At 54.4% G+C, this 17344-nt stretch overlaps 2 protein-coding genes across 2 annotated transcripts in view; one reads left to right on the top strand and one right to left on the bottom strand.

Annotated features, from left to right (window-relative positions):
- DOT1L (DOT1 like histone lysine methyltransferase) overlaps window positions 1-9289 on the top strand; it is an 89552-nt gene extending 80263 nt beyond the window's left edge. The window contains 1 exon segment of the mRNA XM_030966557.1: window positions 2239-9289. Within this exon segment, the coding sequence (XP_030822417.1) occupies window positions 2239-2246 (8 nt within the window). The 3' untranslated portion in view covers window positions 2247-9289.
- A 1106-nt stretch (window positions 9290-10395) lies between these two features.
- On the bottom strand, window positions 10396-17312 carry PLEKHJ1 (pleckstrin homology domain containing J1). The gene is made up of 6 exons (XM_030966664.1): window positions 17169-17312; window positions 16129-16196; window positions 14827-14893; window positions 13181-13271; window positions 12950-13013; window positions 10396-12470 (listed from the first exon to the last, which is right to left on the bottom strand). Exons 1-6 carry the CDS (start codon window positions 17281-17283, stop codon window positions 12405-12407), a joined length of 471 nt encoding a protein of 156 aa, XP_030822524.1. The 5' UTR covers window positions 17284-17312; the 3' UTR covers window positions 10396-12404.
- Window positions 17313-17344: the final 32 nt, after the last annotated feature.

The raw sequence follows: 17344 nt of genomic DNA, 5'->3' as shown, positions 1-17344 counted from the left end.
TCAGCTGCTCGCAGAGGATGGGACGTGTTGGTGCTCTCTGTTCTGGGAGTCAGGATTTCTCGACAAGGAGTGCTCACAGGGGTAACTGCTCTGGCTCAGGGTTATGCTCAGGCTGAGGTCTCTTCATAGGAAGAGAAAATGTTCTTTCTGGAGGTAGTCACAGGAGGAAATGTCTATTTTCCATGTGGTTTTATACAGTTTTTGGAAGTGGGTGTTGCCCATCTGATCCCCCTCCACTCTTGCACAGCCTGTTTATCCCAAACCAGTCCTGTAGCACTGAGGTGCCCAAAGGTGCCTCTTTGTGACTCTGTGTGACAATGTGGTGGTCAGTAAAAACTGCCAGTCAACAACAGCTGCTCTGAATAATGATAAAGTTAAAAATCTCTAGGTTATAACCTTCAGCTTTGCTTGGAGAGCAAATTCCCTGTGCCTGCAGTGCAGTCAGTGTCCCCTGCATCACTGGAAACACAACCACAGGGAGCAGAGAAGGGCTGTGACTCCCCTGTCACTTCCCTGTGCTGGACTTGCTGCCAGGGCCAGCAGGAACAGCCCCAGCAGATGTTTTTATTTTTGCTCACAAGCCCTGGGAGCACAGGGAATGTGCAGGGGGAAGTGGGCTCCACTCTCCACAAAGGCTGGAGGAGATTCTGGAGGCTGTGTGCATTTCTCCTGCAGCAGGTATTTATTGAACTGTCTCTAGAATAAACTGTACCACCACAGAGCTGGGTCCTGTGGTTCATGCAAACCCTCTGTGGCAATCCTGCTGTACCAACTCGTGCTTGCCAAGTGCATCCAGTGTGTCCAGCCCCAGAGCTGGCTCCCTGCTTTCCTTGTAGGTCTGTGATGTTGTTGCTGTCCACTGGTACCAAAGCTACAAACGTGGTTGAACACACTTTGCTGCTTATAAAACTCGATTACAACACACCTGAGAGAGCCTCTGTGCATTGTGTGTAGTGTTTTCCTCATCAAATTCCTCCTCAGACACCACAAACCCCTGGTTAGGCTTTTGGGAGGCACGTAAGTATTGCCAGGTCCTTCCCTGCAGGAAAGGGAGGCTGAGGAAGGGATTTGTGTGCCAGCAGAGAGGTGGGCGTGGAAAAAACCCCAAACAGAGAGAGGATGGGGATGATGAGGAGGGTCAGTTTGGGGTCTGTGTGTGAGGACAGTGTGAGAGCCTCTGTTGGAATTACCTGGAACTGAGACCATGCTGGACTAGGATCCATCAGGTGTGACAGTCCCTGTCACTGAAAAACACTGAAAATAGAGGCAAAGCACAACAGGGACTGGTAGAAAAATAGCTGGGTGTCAAAGCTGGGTTGTGGAGCACAGGAGCAGAACTGATGGTACCAGAGGTGGTTGTGATCCCAAGCCCTGTGACTTGAAGCCAAGGTGTTGGAGCAGTGCCCTTGATTTCAGTGAGAACAGAAATGGGTTCAGATGTGTTCAGTCCTTGGGGAAGCAGGGCTGGAACCAGGAATTGGGCACTGAAATAATCTGCTTTGCTTCTGTGCTGGGAGAGCTGGGGGTGCTCACCTGGACAAGAGAAGGCTCCAGGCAGAGCTCAGAGCCCCTGGCAGGGCCTGAAGGGGCTCCAGGAGAGCTGCAGAGGGACTGGGGACAAGGCCTGGAGGGACAGGAGCCAGGGAATGGCTCCCACTGCCAGAGGGCAGGGCTGGATGGGATCTTGGGCAGGAATTGTTCCCTGGCAGGGTGGGCAGGCCCTGGCACAGGGTGCCCAGAGCAGCTGGGGCTGCCCCTGGATCCCTGGCAGTGCCCAAGGCCAGGCTGGACAGGGCTGGGAGCAGCCTGGGACAGTGGGAGGTGTCCCTGCCATGGCAGGGCTGGCACTGGATGGGCTCTGAGGTCCCTTCCCACCCAAACCTTTCTGGGATTCATAATGTCCTCTCCCACAATAATAACAAAACTCAAAGCAGATTAACTTTTACTATAAAAAGGTGAAATGCTGAGGGGGGAAATACTTCTTTACTCTTTTCCCCTCACTTGATTTCAGTCCCATAGGACAGAGTTCAACAACAGCCACAGCTTGAAAAGCTGCAGCATTTGGAGGGGCCACACGTCCCTTGGAACATCCATCCTTTCCTCTAATTGGGATTGGGTCAAGATTTGCTTCATCTGAGGAGGTCTTGGAGCAATGTAGGAATGATTGACACATCTAAGAACACAGCAGATTTTTGCCTTTTATTTAGATGAGTCTCTTCCTCTCCTCCTGTTGTGCAGGTAACTAGGATTTCTACCTCAACCCAATGTGACCTATGCAAGGACAACGTGGACCAACTTCACTCGGCTTCCACTGAAAGGTGCTCACCTGGCCTGTGCAGGGGTTTCTACTCTTACTACTGGACAAAATAAAAACCATAAAAAAAGACCTAAACAACAGAGCAAACATTTACTGTGAATCTGACTTAAAAAAAAAAAGGAAAAAAAAGGAAAAAAGGCAAAAAAAAAAAATAAGGCAAAAGAAATGCTTAAAGCTCCAGTTTGTATTGTTGATAGTTTAGATAAAGTATTTATCTTTTTTTTTAAAGTGAAAACAATTTTGACTTATTTTATTCCACCTAGATTCATAAATACAACTTATTATTATTAAATTCTCTGAATACTAAAGGACTGGCACACCAGCAGAGATGTAAAAGAGCCTCCTCGGTGCTATTTTGTCCGTCAGAACTGTGCCTCTGGTTTGAATCCTTGGTGCTGATTTTGGGGGGTTGACCAATGCCAAACCCAGTTTTTAAAGGTCTGCAGATTATTTATTCCCCTGCCTGTGTTCCTGTCCCAAACTCCTCTTGGTTGGCAGCCAGGGCTGACAGAGGAAGGAATTCTCCCCGCGGGGTTTGGTTCAGACTGAGCCAGGCCCTTTTTACCTGGGTGGGTTTTAATTGAGTTTGTGACTAATGAGGGCTCTGTGCTCCCCTCTGGAGCAGCCTGGGCAGGCACAGCCCACGCAGGCACAGCTGGGACAGGAGAAATCCAAGTCCTGCCCCATCCAAACTCCTTCCCTGGGCCATTTGGTGGCGCTGGGGTCACTGTGAATTTTGGTAGCTGGTCTGGTAACGCTTCTTGGGGCTGGCCTTGGTGTTTGAGCAGGGTGTGTGCTGGCTGGTGCTGGTGCAGCCCTTTCCCAGCTTTGGGAGGGTTGAACCTTGTGTTTCTGTCCTGCTGCAGGCTGCAGAGTTTGCTCAGCTCGTTGTTCTTTCCTTCCAAGCACGATGCGTTTCCTTGGCAGGGGTTTGATACTTGACTCTGACCCGGCTTGGCCGTGTACATGGATTAACAAGGTGCATTTTGCTTTTGTGTTCCTTTGCTTTGGAGTAGGTTCTTGAATGGTAGTTCACAAAAACACCCTGACCTGACCCTGTCACTGTCCCCCTGCGTCGTGACTCGGTGCCGTGTGTGCAGGAAGGGCTGATTTTATAGAGCTGTGATGAAAACTTCCGAGTTTCCTATGCTTGGTTTCCTTTGGTTTTAGTTTGTACAATGCACAATGAACTTGTAAAAAACTTATTTATCCAAGTGCACAAAGTGAGGAGGAGAAGGAGGATCCATTTAAGTAGAAATCAGGCTGGTCTGGTTCAGGCCGGGCCAAGCACCAATTAAAAATATTACAGTAGAAAGGGGATTGCAACAGCAAAATGACTGGAAAAAAATCACATTCAGGCTTTGGAAAACACCTCCCTGGTGCTCAGAGGGGCAGCACTGTCTTTGGAGCCCTTCTAGTGCTCCCTGCTGAGTCTCTCACTGCAGTCAGGAGCCCCTTGGAGCCCCCAGGGTCACAGAGCTGCTCTGGATTTGGGGTCAGAGAGGTTCCTGTGCCCTCCTGGGCTCTGCATTTGGGGGCAGTGGGATCCCTGTGCCCTCCTGGGCTCTCCTGCTGCCTGGGCCCAGCAGGGTTGGGAGTGTTGGAGGGCTCAGGGGCTGCAGCAGCTCCTCCCTCTGCAGGTTCAGCTCTGAGCCTCATCCTGGGCAGTCTTGGGGAGGTTTAGGACCAGGTGCAGTTGTCCTGTGGATTCCTGGCTGTGTCTTCCATGGCAGCCTCTGTGCAGCCTCTGGGGTCTGGCTTTGCCTCCCTGTCCTCTGGGAAGGGACTGGAAGCCCTGGGAGTTGGGGGCATTTTGGAATTTCTGCTTTGTGTGGGACAGGGTGTGTCCTGCTGAGGGTCTGGCAGCACAAGGAGAACCTGGAGAAGGGCAGGGATGCTCAGAGGGTGAGAGGAACATCCAGTAGCTTCTCGTAGGAGCCAAACACAGTGTATGTCCTGGAATCCAGGAGCACAGTAACCCAGATGTTTTGCAGCTGGGAGTTGGGCAGCTCCAGCTTCTGCCCCAGCACACAGCAGAGTGCTGGGGCCTCTGGAGACTGTAAATGAGTGATTGCTGGAGGGGCAGCAGCCTTAATTCATTTCCTAATCACCTCTCCCCCATCGTTGAAATCTCTGTTGAAAGAGAGAGAGGAGGAAATTCAAGTAGAAGCTTTTAACCCCCCTGCTTTGATCAGATCCTTTCCTGCAGAGGGAGCAGGATTTGGTGCCCCTTGGAGCTCTTGTGCCTCCCTTCACCTCCAACCACAGAGATCCAGGAAGAAAACTCAGCTGCCATCCCTGTCCTGGCTTGGGTGGTGCCCAGGGCACTCCCAGGATTCCTCCTGGAGAAGGAACCAACGCAGAGATCCCATGGAACACAGGCCTGGGTCACCTGTGTCACCTGTGTCACCCTCCCTGCTGGCACCTGGCACTCCCTGCGTGCTGAGGAGGGACAGATCCTTTGGGAATGATGTGCTCTGCATCATCACAGCTGTCAGGGTGGCCTGGCCACTGTCACCTCACAGCTGGACTCACTGATCTGGAAGATCTTTTCCAACCTGAACAATTCTGTGATTCCAGGACCCTTTGGAGCCTTGGGTGAGGAGTTTGTCCCCTGCTCTTTGCTGGGTGCTGTGGAAAAGCAAAGCCTGGCTGTGCCTCAGTGTCACCTGTGTCACTGCCCAGGGCAGGGCTGGCTCAGGAGCAGCCTCAGCAATGGCAGCACAGCCCCTGGAGCTCAGCATCACCTGTGATGAGCCTCTGCCACCCCCAGGAGTTTTGGCTCTGACTCTCCAGATGTCACCCAGGAAGGGAAGCAGACCCAGGAGTGAATCTTTGGGGTTCCTGGAAAGGATCCAGTCTGCCTGGGCCTCATCCTCCCCCTGCCTGTGCAGCACTGCCTGCTGCCACCCCAGTGCCCTCTGTGCCCCCCGCCACCCCAGTGCCCTCTGTGCCCCCCCTGCCACCCCAGTGCCCTCTGTGCCCCCCCTGCCACCCCACTCTGGGGGATCTGGAGCTGCTCCAGCCTTGCTGCTGTCCCCCCCCCAGCCCAAGCCCTGCACTGTGACTGTTCCTGGTTGTGCTTCCCAGGTTGTGCTTCCAGAGGGAAGCCAAGGGGGCAATTTGGGGCTGGTGCCTCAGCTCTGGCTGAGCTGGGAGATGATTTTGCCAGGAGATTCCTGGTTTTGTCTTCCCTCTCCCTGACCTTTTATTGCTTTGCCATGATCTGGGGCAAGCTCAGCTTAAAATCTTGGACTCACAGAACATCCTGAGTTGGAAGAGACCTGGAGGCTGATCAAGTCCAGCTCCTGAGCAGTCTCTTGCTGCTCTGTCTGCACATTGGGAATGCTCTCACCTGGCTGGATCCATGTGGCCACAGCTGTGACCCCACTGCTGGAACACCGAGCCAGGAGCTGAAACCTGTTTGCAATAATTGAAGATCCTTTGGAGCAATCAAAGCCAAACAGTTCCAAAAAAGAGAATTTCTCCTGCTGGTGCTGGGTCCAGTCCTGAGGCTGTCACACCATTCCCCCTCCTCCAGGTCCCTGCTTCCAGCAAAGGACACGCCAGGAAGCAAAAATACATCTTGGAGCAAATCTGCTGCCAAAAAAATGGAACTTCCTGAGTGCTGTGCTGAGGAAAACCTGTCCCTGCTGCTGAATGTCAGCCTTGAGGAACAAGAATTCCGTGGACTCTTCCTTTCTTGGGCATTTGCCACCTCTGGCTCGCCAGGCCCAGTCCCTTGGGACCCACAGTGCTGGGAGGGCTCCAAAGGCACTGCACCGAAATTTGGGATTTGCTGCAGATGAGGAATTCAGCAGCAGTTCTTCTTCCATCAGCCAGGGCTGTGGAGACACCCAGCAGCTGGATTGCTGAGGGAAAGCGTTGCTGAGGATGTGGAGGCTGGATCTGAGCTGCTGCAGGGGACAAAGGGGAGTGGAGGTGTCCCTCCATCCCCTCCAGGCTGGGCACAAAGCTAAAGGAAGGTGTGGATCAGTCTGGACAACCAGGGAGCATCTTCACCTCCCTGCAGTTGTGGCTGCAGTGGGAGAGAGGAGGAGGGGAGCAGCTTTTGGGGAGTGCAGCACATCCTCACTGTCCTGGCATCTCCAGCTCCTTCTGATCACCAGGAATTTGTGTCTCCTTGACCACACAGACCCGAAATTCTTGTGCTTCCATCTCTTTACCTTCCTTGCTGTTGGCAGCACTTTATCTTCCAGTGCAGGCTCTGTGCTCCCTCTGCTCCTGCCTGGGGTTGGGCTCTGGGCTCAGCCTGGCATGGGGAGTGAGATTCCCCTCATTGCTGGGATCAAACTGAGCTTGGAGGGTCTGTCTGGGATCTCACCACAGTCCCTGAGGTCCTGCAGGCAGCAAGGTGACATCACTTGCTCATGAATGGATTTACTCATCTCTTCTTGAATCCAGAGATTCCAAACCCCCAGGACTTGACACTCCTTAGTGTGAAACTCGCCCAGCTCTGGGTCACACTCAGTTCAGCTGAGTCACTTTCTTCTTTTTTAGTCAAATTTTATCCTTGAGGAGGTCACTTGAGCACTTGCAGCCTGGGAGTGGATCAGCTCTTCCATCCCACATGGAAACCTGTCCAGCTGCAGCATTGCTCCAGGGCTGTGTGGGGCTGTGTCCCTGCCCTCACCCTGGGGACAGATTTCCTTCTGAGACGTGTGCTGGGGTCACTTCAGCCTTCTTTGACTTCTTAAATAACCTTTATTGGTGCTTTCCAATCTTCCCAAACGGTTCTGATGCTGTACAGACACATCTGGGAGCAGAATGGTGAGAGCCAGACCTGCCTCACCTGCAGCTCCTGCACCTTCACCCAGCCCTGTGGGGTACCTCAGCTCGGGTGCTCCCCAGCACAGTGAATTCACTGCACAGTGAATTCACTGCCTGTGCTCATTGATTCCATCTCAGCCTGGGCTGCCCCTTCCAGGTCCTTTCCTGTGGCCGTGGGAACGCAGCCCTGGGTTTGGTTCTTGCTGGGGTTTGGTTCTTGCTGGGGTTTGGTTCTTGCTGGGGTTGTGTGTTCAGGAAGCAGCATCTGCCACCAGTGGGTATTTTTCCACTTGGAAGAGAGTCCAGGTGACAGGGTGGTGACAGGGGGGTGGTGGCAGGGACAGTCCCAGTCCCAGCAGTGCAGAGCTGCTGGGGACACCCAGCCCTGGCTCAGGGAGGGGACAGGAGGGGACAGCCAGTGCTTCCAGCTCCTCTGAGTCCCTTCAGGGCCCACCTTGGCACTGGGGACCTGTGTCCCCCTGTGTCCCCCTGTGTCCCCTGTGCCCTGAGGATGCTCTGGCTCCCCTGCCCTGCTCCAGGTCCTGCTGATTGGGACTCCCAGTGCTGGGAGCTGCTCTCAGGCTGTTGATGGGGATTCCCCTCCCTGCTCAGCCCTCCCTGGGCCCTTCCTGAGCCCTGGGGCCACCTCAGAGCCTGGCCCAGGGTCACTGTCCCCAGGAGCTGCTCCTGGAGCTGCCATTCTCCTGTCCCTGGTGCTGAGGTGGCTTTGCTTGGTCACGTCCTGTGTGATCCCTTTGATTTTGGTGCTGGAATTCTCCCTCTGCTCCAAGCCCTGGAAACCTGAGGGGTCTCTGTGGGTTTTGTCCTGGAGAGCTCCACCCTGGAATGATCCCAGCTCCCAGGGGTAGCTGTCGTGGAAAATTCTGCTTTTCTTGTTTTGCCTGAGCCAAAAGCACAGAGAGGATTGAGGACTGGGAGCAGGGGAGGGCCTTGGACAGGGCTGTGAACCCAAAATGCTTTTGGGGAGCAGAAACTTCACAGTGTTTTTGTGAACTATCTCTGCAGCACTGAGGAAAAATCACAGGAATTGGAGTTTTGGGAGTACAGATGTGCAGTCAGTTTATAAATATTTGAAGTCTTACTGGTTTTAAAGGGTTATTTTCTTTTTTTTTTTTTGCTCCATTTCCATTTTCTGCTCCATTTGCAGGTCAGGTTTTCACTAAAAGCTGTTTCAAAATGTTGTTGTGCCATATTTTATTTATCCTTATACATTATAAATATATAAATATATATTTAGACTGAATATTGCATTGAAAGATGCTGTTATTGGGAACTTCAGGGTTTAAACCCAAGACAAAAAAAATTGGGAAATAATTCTCCAGTGTTTTTACTGTTTGGGACCTTCTTCCTGAAGAGGGTCCTTGAGTTCTTTATGGTGTAAAAACAAAATCTCATCTGAAAATTCCAAGTTTGGCAGTGCTAACCCTGAAGTTCTCAGGTTTGTGATCCTTTGGTTTTCTCGAGGTACATCTGGTTGCTTTTCTGGTGCAGTCAAATAATTTTTTTAAAAGGTTTTGTCTCTGGAGTTATTGAGGAAAAGGTGGAATGGGTTGATCCATCCTGCTTGGCTTTTTAACCTTTTAATCTTTGAAGTGATCGATTTCCAATTAAAACCCAACTTTTTAGGTCTCTGTTCTACTTAAACTTTTTAGGAGTGAGAGCCTGCCCTCGCTGAGTGGGACTTGGATGGGGAAAGCAGTAGATGATGAGGTTGCTGTTGCTCAGGAATTGATTAGTAAACTTTTAACTACTAATAAAAATCCATTTTTCAATGGATTTTTAGAAAAACCCATTTTCTTAGGACAGTGATATGGGATGTTTCCTAGTGAATAGGAATTAGTTTATATAGTTTAGCCTATTAAACTGAATTATTTAAAATTCAAACTTCCCCTAATTTATCTTTTATTTTTTTGGTTGGTTTGTTTTTGGATTTTTTTTTTATATGCTGGTAAGTTGTTCTGTCATTCCTTTCATTCCTGCCTAGCAGTAGTGTGAATTCTGGTGTGTATATATGTATGTATAATATATATATTTCCACCCAGCCTTTCTAATTCTCCACAATGTAAGAGTTAGTTTTTGCTCCCCTCCCTCCACTTAATTTCTTGTGTCTCCCTTGATTTGTAATTGAAATGATGCTTTGAAGTTTTGTCTTTATATTAAAGTGTCTGTATTTTAATACACCGAGCTCGTGTGGACTTTCACTGCCTCAGAGAGTCAGGAGGGAAATGGGATTTGCGGCTTTTGTGGGGGCACAGAGGGATCCCTGAACCAGGCAGCACCTTCAGCTCTGGGGTTTGGGGATTGGGGAGCCAATTGAGGGTTTGGGGATCCTCGCTGGGCACTGGGGAGGGACAGCAGGGCCTGGGGACAGCTCTGGGCCCATCAAGGGACACTGAGGGGCTGGGGGTGTCCAGGGCAGAAAATGGGTCTGGGAAGGGTCTGGAGCTCCAGGAGGGGCTGAGGGAGCTGGGAAGGGGCTCAGCCTGGAGCAAAGGAGGCTCAGGGGGGACCTTGTGGCTCTGCACAGCTCCTGCCAGGAGGGGACAGCCCAGGGGTTGGGCTCTGCTCCAGGGAACAGGGACAGGAGCAGAGGGAACGGCCTCAGGCTGGGCCAGGGGAGTTTAGATTGGAAATTGGGAAAATTTCTTCACTGAAAAGTTTGGGAAGTGTTGGAAGGATCTGCCCAGGGTGGAGTGGTCACCAGCCCCAGGAGCATTGGAACAAAGTGTGGATGTGGCACTTGGGGACACAGGGCAGTGCTGGGTCATGGTTGGACTTGATTTTTTAGAGGTATTTTCCAACCTAATTTATTCCAGGATTCCCAACCCATCCAAGCTCTGTTCCCTGTCAGCCAGCAGTGGCACCAGTGCACCAACCCCACAGGCAGCCAGGGATGTGTTTGAGCTGGAGGCCACAAACATTTCCTGAGCCAATTGCTTGTAGGATTTAAAATGAGACACAGCCCCAGCTTCACCCAGAGCCCCCAGCCATGGCTCTGCTGGGCCACAGCCTGACCCAGCTCCTCTTCCTACACAGCTTTGTCACCTGCCCCTGGCCTGGCTCCAGTACCAGCTGGATTAGCTGAGCTTCTAAGGTCCCTTCCAACCCAGAATATTCTGATTGTTTAAAAAAGCCTCCCCAAAGCCCCTGGTGGAGCCATCCCCAGCTGGGTCCTGAGCAGGAACCACCCCTGGTGCCCCTCTGGCTCCAGCCACCCCTCCCAGGGAGGTTTTGGTGTTGTAGAACAGTTCTGACCATCACAACGATTAAAACAGGATTTATTGGGAATGTTCACTGTACAACACAGAAATGGCTCTCAGCTGAAACACAACAAGCAAAGTCATCAGAATGTGAAAAATGAACAATTGTCTGTAAATCACCAGCAGTTGATGCAGATTTCAAAGTGTCTACAAAGTACCAACCTCCCTCCCTAAATCCCACCCCTGTGTCCCAGCCCTGCCCTACAATGGATCTGAGTCCCTGGGCCTGGCCTGGCCCTGGAACTCTTCACAGCTTTTGTTGTACATTCAGGTAAGAAATGTCATTGGTGATGAACATTCAAATGTTGGGCTTTGCTCTCGCTCACCCAACTGTTCCCAGCAAATAAAACCCATTTTCTGCACAGTGACACTGGAGGGTGGCAGCTGCACCTGGGGAAAGGTGTCCTGCAAGGCACAGGTGACACATTTGCTACAGTGGTGGCAGGCCCAGCTGAGAACTCAGCTCTGCTGTGGAAAAATGCAGGCTGGGCAGGATTAAAATGCTCTTTGGAGTCATCCAAGCATACTGATTCCCTAAAGCACAGCTCTGGTGTGCTCCTGCTCTCAATCCCTCGTTGCTGCTTCCTCTGGAGCTGCCATCTGTCTGCAATCCCCCCGGATTCTGCTCCCTCCCTGCTGCCCTCGGCTGATCCCCCAGGGCAGCTGCCCTCAGCTGATTTTGGTAATTTCTGGAGCAAGCACCTGGAATGATTCAAGGGAAAGAGAGGATCTATGGAGGGAAAAGGGAAAAATCTCAGCTTTGAGATCAAAAGTAAAACATCAGTGACAGGTGTCACTGCTGGTACTCAGCTGCATGAGGTAAAGAGAGAACACTGGGATACCAAAGGCTGCACTGTGGGCTCTGGTTTGGGCATTAATTCCCACAAAAGACCCCAAAATTCCTTTCAAGCCCAGCTCAGAGGCTGCTCCACCCCCTCCCTGGGCTGGGCAGCTGGAGGGGAACAACGCCCAGAGCTGCAGCCCAGGCCAAGCCCCCACCCTGGCCTGCCCCAGCCCCGTTCCTGCTGCCAGCAGCCTCTGCCAGTGACCCCTGGGGCCTTTCCTGGGAGTTTTCCTGGGCTGGTTCCAGGGAAGCTGCTCTGGCAGTCGAGAATCTGGGTTTGCTGCAGCCCTGGGTGTGGGGAGTGTCCTCCATCCATCCCTCATGTCTGGGCAGTTTTCCTTGGTGCAGCCAGAGCCAGGGCTGATCCTATGGGGATGTTGTTCCTAATCCTCATCTCCTCCCTGCAGGAGCTCCAGGACAGGCAGCCCTGGTTCCCTGGCAGCTCACTGGGACCTTGGCACAGTCTTTTGGTCTGTCCCTTTGGACAAAGGGGACACACAGAGGGGTGAAAAGCTGCAGCAGTGGCTCAGGGAGTGAAGGGTTAATGCCTGGCTGAGCTGGTGCATGTCCTGCAGCTCCATCCTCCAGCCAAGGGGAGCAGCTCCTGCCTTTGCCAGCTGCTCCATCTGGATCACTGCAGAGCTCTGCAGGCAGGCAGGATCACACAGGGATCTCTCCCTGCCTTTGTTCCCTCCTGCTCTGCAGCTTTGTCCTTTTGGATGGGCTTATCCAGCCCCCAGGAACTGCAGCACCTGCCCAGGGGAGGGAAAAGAAGACCCCAAAAGGCTGCACAGGGCTGCAGATGCTCCTCTGCATCAGCTGGAGCTGTGGCTGAGCTGGAGGAATTCCCACCCCTCCCTGGAGGGCAGGAGGGGGTTAATTTGGAGCCCAGAAATGCATCAGTCACATCCTCTTACAGCCAGGGATGAGCCCTGGGAGACTGCAGGAGGATCCTGAGCCAGGGAAGCTGAGCAGAAGGGTGGAGCTGGCCCCAGCATGGCCTGGAGGAGCTGGGGGCTCTGCTCCCCCTGCAGCACCCACAGAGCAGCTCAGCCCCCCAGCTGGGGCATTGGGAATGTGCAACGAATTCCTTTAAAAAAAAATACAAAATGATTGGGGTAATAAATAAAAAAGTCAGGTGGTCAGTGTGGGGAGCTGCAGCAGGTGAGGGTTACTGCCTGTGTGCTCCCAGCTGGAAACGAGCTTCCTCTGAGATTCCATACTGCTCCAGGGGGTCCTGTGGGGAGCACAGGGAGGCACCAGTGAGATGCAGATAAAGCCCAGCAGCCCTTGGGACACACAGGACACAGCAGGGAGCCACAGCCACCTCCCTCCCCTGAGCTGGGCTGCTCCTGGCACCTGGCAGGGGATGGGTGAGCAGCATCTCCACCCATGGATCTGCCCAGGGTGGTGTGAACTGTTCCAGAGGGCCCCTGGGAGGCCAGGCCAGCTCTGGACCTGTCCAGCTCCAAACCTTGGGCCACTCCAGCACTGGGATTTGTGCATCAGGGTTGGAGCACCCAGGGTTGCAGCACCCAGACACTCCAGCACTGGGATTTGTGCACCCAGGGCAAGGTGCTCAGGAGACCACGGCTCCCTGTGGGATCTGGGATCTCCTTGTCACACACAGCCTGGGCAGGACTGGCAGCAACAGCCCCTGCTGGCACCCAGAGCCATCAGTGACACCTGAGCAGTGCCCTGCAGGGACCCACTCACCTTCCCTGTCATCTTCTGGATCTCGTTCCTGTAGAAAATCAGGCTCCTCCTCAGGAACTCGTAGCTGCAAGACAGGAACAGAGCACGGGAAGGATGTGGGGAAGTTTCAGATGCTATTTAGAGCTGGAGGGAAGCTTGTCTGGGAGGAGACAACCCTGCCCTCCCAGTTCCTGATCCCAGAACACAGCCCAGAGCCCCCAGCACTGCCCTGGCTCCGAGGGCTCAGCCCACCTGGCTCTCCTGAGTGCCTCCACCCACTCCTGGCACTGCTCCTCCGTGGCACACTCGAAGCAGTATTTCCTCTCTGGCTCCTCGATGAAACCTGCCAGGGACAAGGAAAAGGCTCCAGGCAGGTCCTGGCAGAGCTGCTGCTGCTCCCCAGACTCTGCCAGGCCACAATTAGCAGCTCTGTTAACTAAGATGAGCTGGGAATGAGTCTGCCACCCCCACCTGCAGCCCCTCTCCCATTCCCTGGGTGGCTCTGGGTGCCTGGGGCAGCTGCCCACAGCATTTCCCAGCTTACAGCAGCCAGACACCTTGGGAAGGGCAACTTCCCAAACTGAGGGTGACCTGAACAGGACCAGCATGGCCAGATCCAGGACTGACTCCCTGAGGCCCCTTGCAATGACACCAGGATTTAAATCCAAGTGGGAAACAGCCCTGAGGGAGGAACTGGGATACCTGCAGAGATAACCAAGGGGTTGAACTGCACTGGGAGAAGGCCCTGAGCTGCCTTTGCTGGAGGATTTTGGGGATGTGGCACTCACATGGCACTGCCACCATGGGGAGCAGGTCCTGGTGCCACTCCAGTCCTTGACCAGGACATGCCACCAGCTCGTGTCCCCAGAGCTCTGCTGAGCAGACCCTCAGAGCTGCTGCTGCTGCCAAACCCCTGGGTCAGGATGTGCTGTGGACACATCCCAACACCAGGAACTGCTGGGTTTAACCCTGCTCAGGAATCCTCCCCCACCAGAGCTCCCAACACCCCTAAACCCCAGAGTCCAGCACGTGGTGCTGTGGGCTCAGTGTGCTCAGGCTGTCTGAGGGAAGCACAGAGCAGAGCCACAGCTGTGCCTGGCAGCCAGGCCAAAAGATACAGGGATGGCCTTGGAGAAACATCCTGTTCTTGTGGCCACATACCTCTGGCACAGGGGATGAAAGGCTGCTCCCAGGGGAGCTGGCCCAGCTGCAGCTGCACAAGGACACACAGAGGGGAGGATGGGGCTGGAGCAGCTTTATCTGAGCCTCTCCAGGGTGTTTTTTTGGATGAAATGCAGCAGCACAAAGCAGATCTGTCAATAACCAAGCTCCCCCTGCCAGGGATTCCACAGGCACTCAGGGGCCTGGCTGCTCTTAGTGCTGCTGTGCAAACCCCACAGGCTGTGCCATGGAATATCCCTGAGACCTCCCTGGATGGGCCATGGGCACAGTGAGGGACAGCTGAGGAGGGGAAAGGCTGAGGAATTGGTGAAGTTGGAAAAGGCCTTTGAGATAATCAAATCCAACCACGAGCCCAGCACCACCAAGTTCACCCCTGTCCCCAGGTGTCACAGCCTCAGATCTTCTGAACACTCCCAGGGATGGTGACTCCACCACTGCCCTGGGCAGCCTGTGCCAGTGCTTCCAAACTTTTTGGGGGGTACATTTTCCTCAGTATCCAACCTAAACCTGCCCTGGGCACAACTGGAGGTGATTTCCTCTTGTCCTGCTCCCTGGGAGCAGAGCCTGACCCCACAGAGGGAGAGGAGAAGGGCTGGGGGCAGTGAGGAGGGGAAGGGCTGAGCTAACCCCAGGGACACAGGGAGAGCAGGAACTGAGCAGTCCCAACATTTCCTTCCCCACCAGGGGAAGGCAAAGGGAGCACAGGCAGCACTCACTGATGGAGAAGACGTTCTCCTCCTCTTTGGTGATCTTGCAGTGCTCCAGCAGCAGAGCTCCAATGGGCTGGAAAACACAGGGAGAGAGGGTTTAACCCACAGAGCCCCCAACACCACGAGGGTTTAACCCACAGAGCCCCCAACCCCACGAGGGCTGAACCCACAGAGCTTCCCTGGGGCCTTTAAAGCAACTTCCACAAGCTGGTGCTGCTTCTAAATAACTCAGTCTGATTGCACCATATTTCATGTTCCTTTAATCAACCTTTTCATGCCAGTCTCACCTGTAGCACTTTGCATTTGTTAATTAGGTGTTAATCAGCTCCTCTGGCTCAGATTCAGCCTGGTCTTTACCACCCTGTGATACCAGAGAACTTTTGCTTTTAAAATCAAAGATGAAACATTTACTGTGACACCCAGAATAACCAACACTGAGCTGTGTAAGGGCTGTGCTGAGCCTTGCAAGGGGTTAAACAGGGTGAGGGGAGCTGGAGCAGCTCAGGAGGGACAGAAATCCACCTGGTAAAACTCAGGGACGTGGGGACAGTGGGTGACACTGGCCATGAACAACATGAACCACAGGAAATCCTTGTCCAAGTGAACCAAAGTGTCAGAAGCAAATCAGACAGCAGAGAAAGGATTGAAAACCTGATTTATCTTTAACTTCATAGAGCTCTTTGGGTTGGAAGGGACCTCAGAGCCCATCCAGTACCACCCCTGCCATGGCAGGGACACCTCCCACTGTCCCAGGCTGCTCCAAGCCCTGTCCAGCCTGGCCTTGGGCACTGCCAGGGATCCAGGGGCAGCCCCAGCTGCTCTGGGCACCCTGTGCCAGGGCCTGCCCACCCTGCCAGGGAACAATTCCTGATTCCCAAGATCCCATCCAGCCCTGCCCTCTGGCAGTGGGAGCCATTGCCTGGCTCCTGTCCCTCCAGGCCTTGTCCCCAGTCCCTCTGCAGCTCTCCTGGAGCCCCTTCAGGCCCTGCAAGGGGCTCTGAGCTCTCCCTGGAGCCTCCTCTTGTCCAGGTGAGCACGCCCAGCTCTGCCAGAGAACAATTCCTGCCCAATATCCCATCTAAATGGAATTTTTGCCCATCTAAATTTCACTTTTTCAGTGGGAAGCCATTCCCTGTGTGCTGTCCCTCCATCCCCAGTCCCTCTCCAGCTCTCCTGCTGAGCTGGTGGAAGAGGGAAGGTGGACCCTGTTCCATTTCCCTGCTCCATTTTCCCAGCCCACACAATCCAGGCACAGAACAAGAAGAAAGGAGGAGGGGAACAAACCCCAGCCAGAGGCTCAATCCCTACCTCAGCCTCATCAGTGCGGAAATAGAAGAGAAAATTCACCACGAGCTTCACCAGGCGCTTCTTCAGCACTGCAGGGACAGGGGGAGCAGGGCAGGGCTGAGACAGAGGGCACAGGGGGCACCCCCTGCCAGCCCTCAGCATGGCACTGAGCCCACCAAAGCACCCCCTGCACTCCCCCTAAACACTGCCTGGGGGTGACAAAGTGACCTCGGGATGACAAAGCCCCAGAGCAGCTCCTCCCGGGCACTCAGAGCTCCCAGCAGCAGCACAGGGCCTCAGGCACTCCAGGAAAAGCTCCAGATCCCAGCAGCCCCACCTGGAGCTGCCAGCACGGGCGTCACCTCCCAGGGACAAAGTCCAGCAGGTCCTCAGAGGAGGAAAGGCTCAGCTCAAGGGAGGGAGTACAACACTCCAGGGCTGGTTTGCAAGGGAATTTACTGGGAGATTTCAGGGAAGAGTTTCTTCCCCAGATCCCCTGGAAATGGGGGATCTCCCTGAGCCCAGCCCAGCCCCCACAACCAAGCTGGATCCCACCACTGGTGCTCCCCATTCGCACAGTCCAGCCCTCCCAGTCTGCCTGTCCCCAGTCCTGCTGCCCAGTGCTGCCAGTGCTGCCCACCCAGTACAGCCAGTCCTACCCTGCCCCTCTGCCCAGTGCCCTGCCCAGTGCTGCCCACCCAGTACAACCAGTCCTACCCTGCCCCTCTGCCCAGTGCCCTGCCCAGTGCCCTGCCCAGTGCTGCCCACCCAGTACAACCAGTCCTACCCTGCCCCTGTGCCCAGCACTCCCAGTCCTGCCCTGGTTTCCCAGCCTGGATCCTCCAGCACCCTCACTCCTCCCACGCAGCTCCCCCAGTCCCTCTTCAGTAACCCCAGCCCTGATTCCCCGCTCGGGGCCCTCAGGTACCCCCGGTCCTCCCCTGGTTCTGCCCTGCTCCCATCCCAGTAACCGCAGCCCTGATTCCCCGCTCGGGGCCCTCAGGTACCCGCGGTCCTGCCCGGCTCCTACGCCAATAACCCCAGCCCTGACTCCCCCTCACCGCTGCCCTTCTTGGGGACGCTCATGCGGATCTCGGCCGCTTTCTCGGCGGGCTGGCGGGCCAGGGACAGCAGCTCCCGCTCGTTGTAGCGCATGGCGGGCCCGCCCCGGCCCATGGCCCCGCCCGGGCCGCCGCCAGCGCCGCCGGAAGCGCCCTCAGAACCGCCGGAAGGGCTC

The sequence above is a fragment of the Camarhynchus parvulus genome, chromosome 28 (assembly GCF_901933205.1).
Source record: "Camarhynchus parvulus chromosome 28, STF_HiC, whole genome shotgun sequence".
Taxonomy (NCBI): domain Eukaryota; kingdom Metazoa; phylum Chordata; class Aves; order Passeriformes; family Thraupidae; genus Camarhynchus; species Camarhynchus parvulus.
The sequence above is the reverse complement of the archived record's forward strand: the minus strand, read 5'-3'. Positions and strand labels throughout refer to the sequence as shown.

Coding starts and splice junctions, on each gene's coding strand:
- PLEKHJ1 (XM_030966664.1), bottom strand. CDS start 17,283: ATGGGCCGGGGCGGGCCCGCCATGCGCTACAACGAGCGGGAGCTGCTG. Junction 14,894..16,128: donor TCCGCACTGATGAGGCTGAG/GTAGGGATTGAG, acceptor TGTGTTTTCCAG/CCCATTGGAGCTCTGCTGCT. Junction 13,272..14,826: donor GGAGAACGTCTTCTCCATCA/GTGAGTGCTGCC, acceptor TGTCCCTGGCAG/GTTTCATCGAGGAGCCAGAG.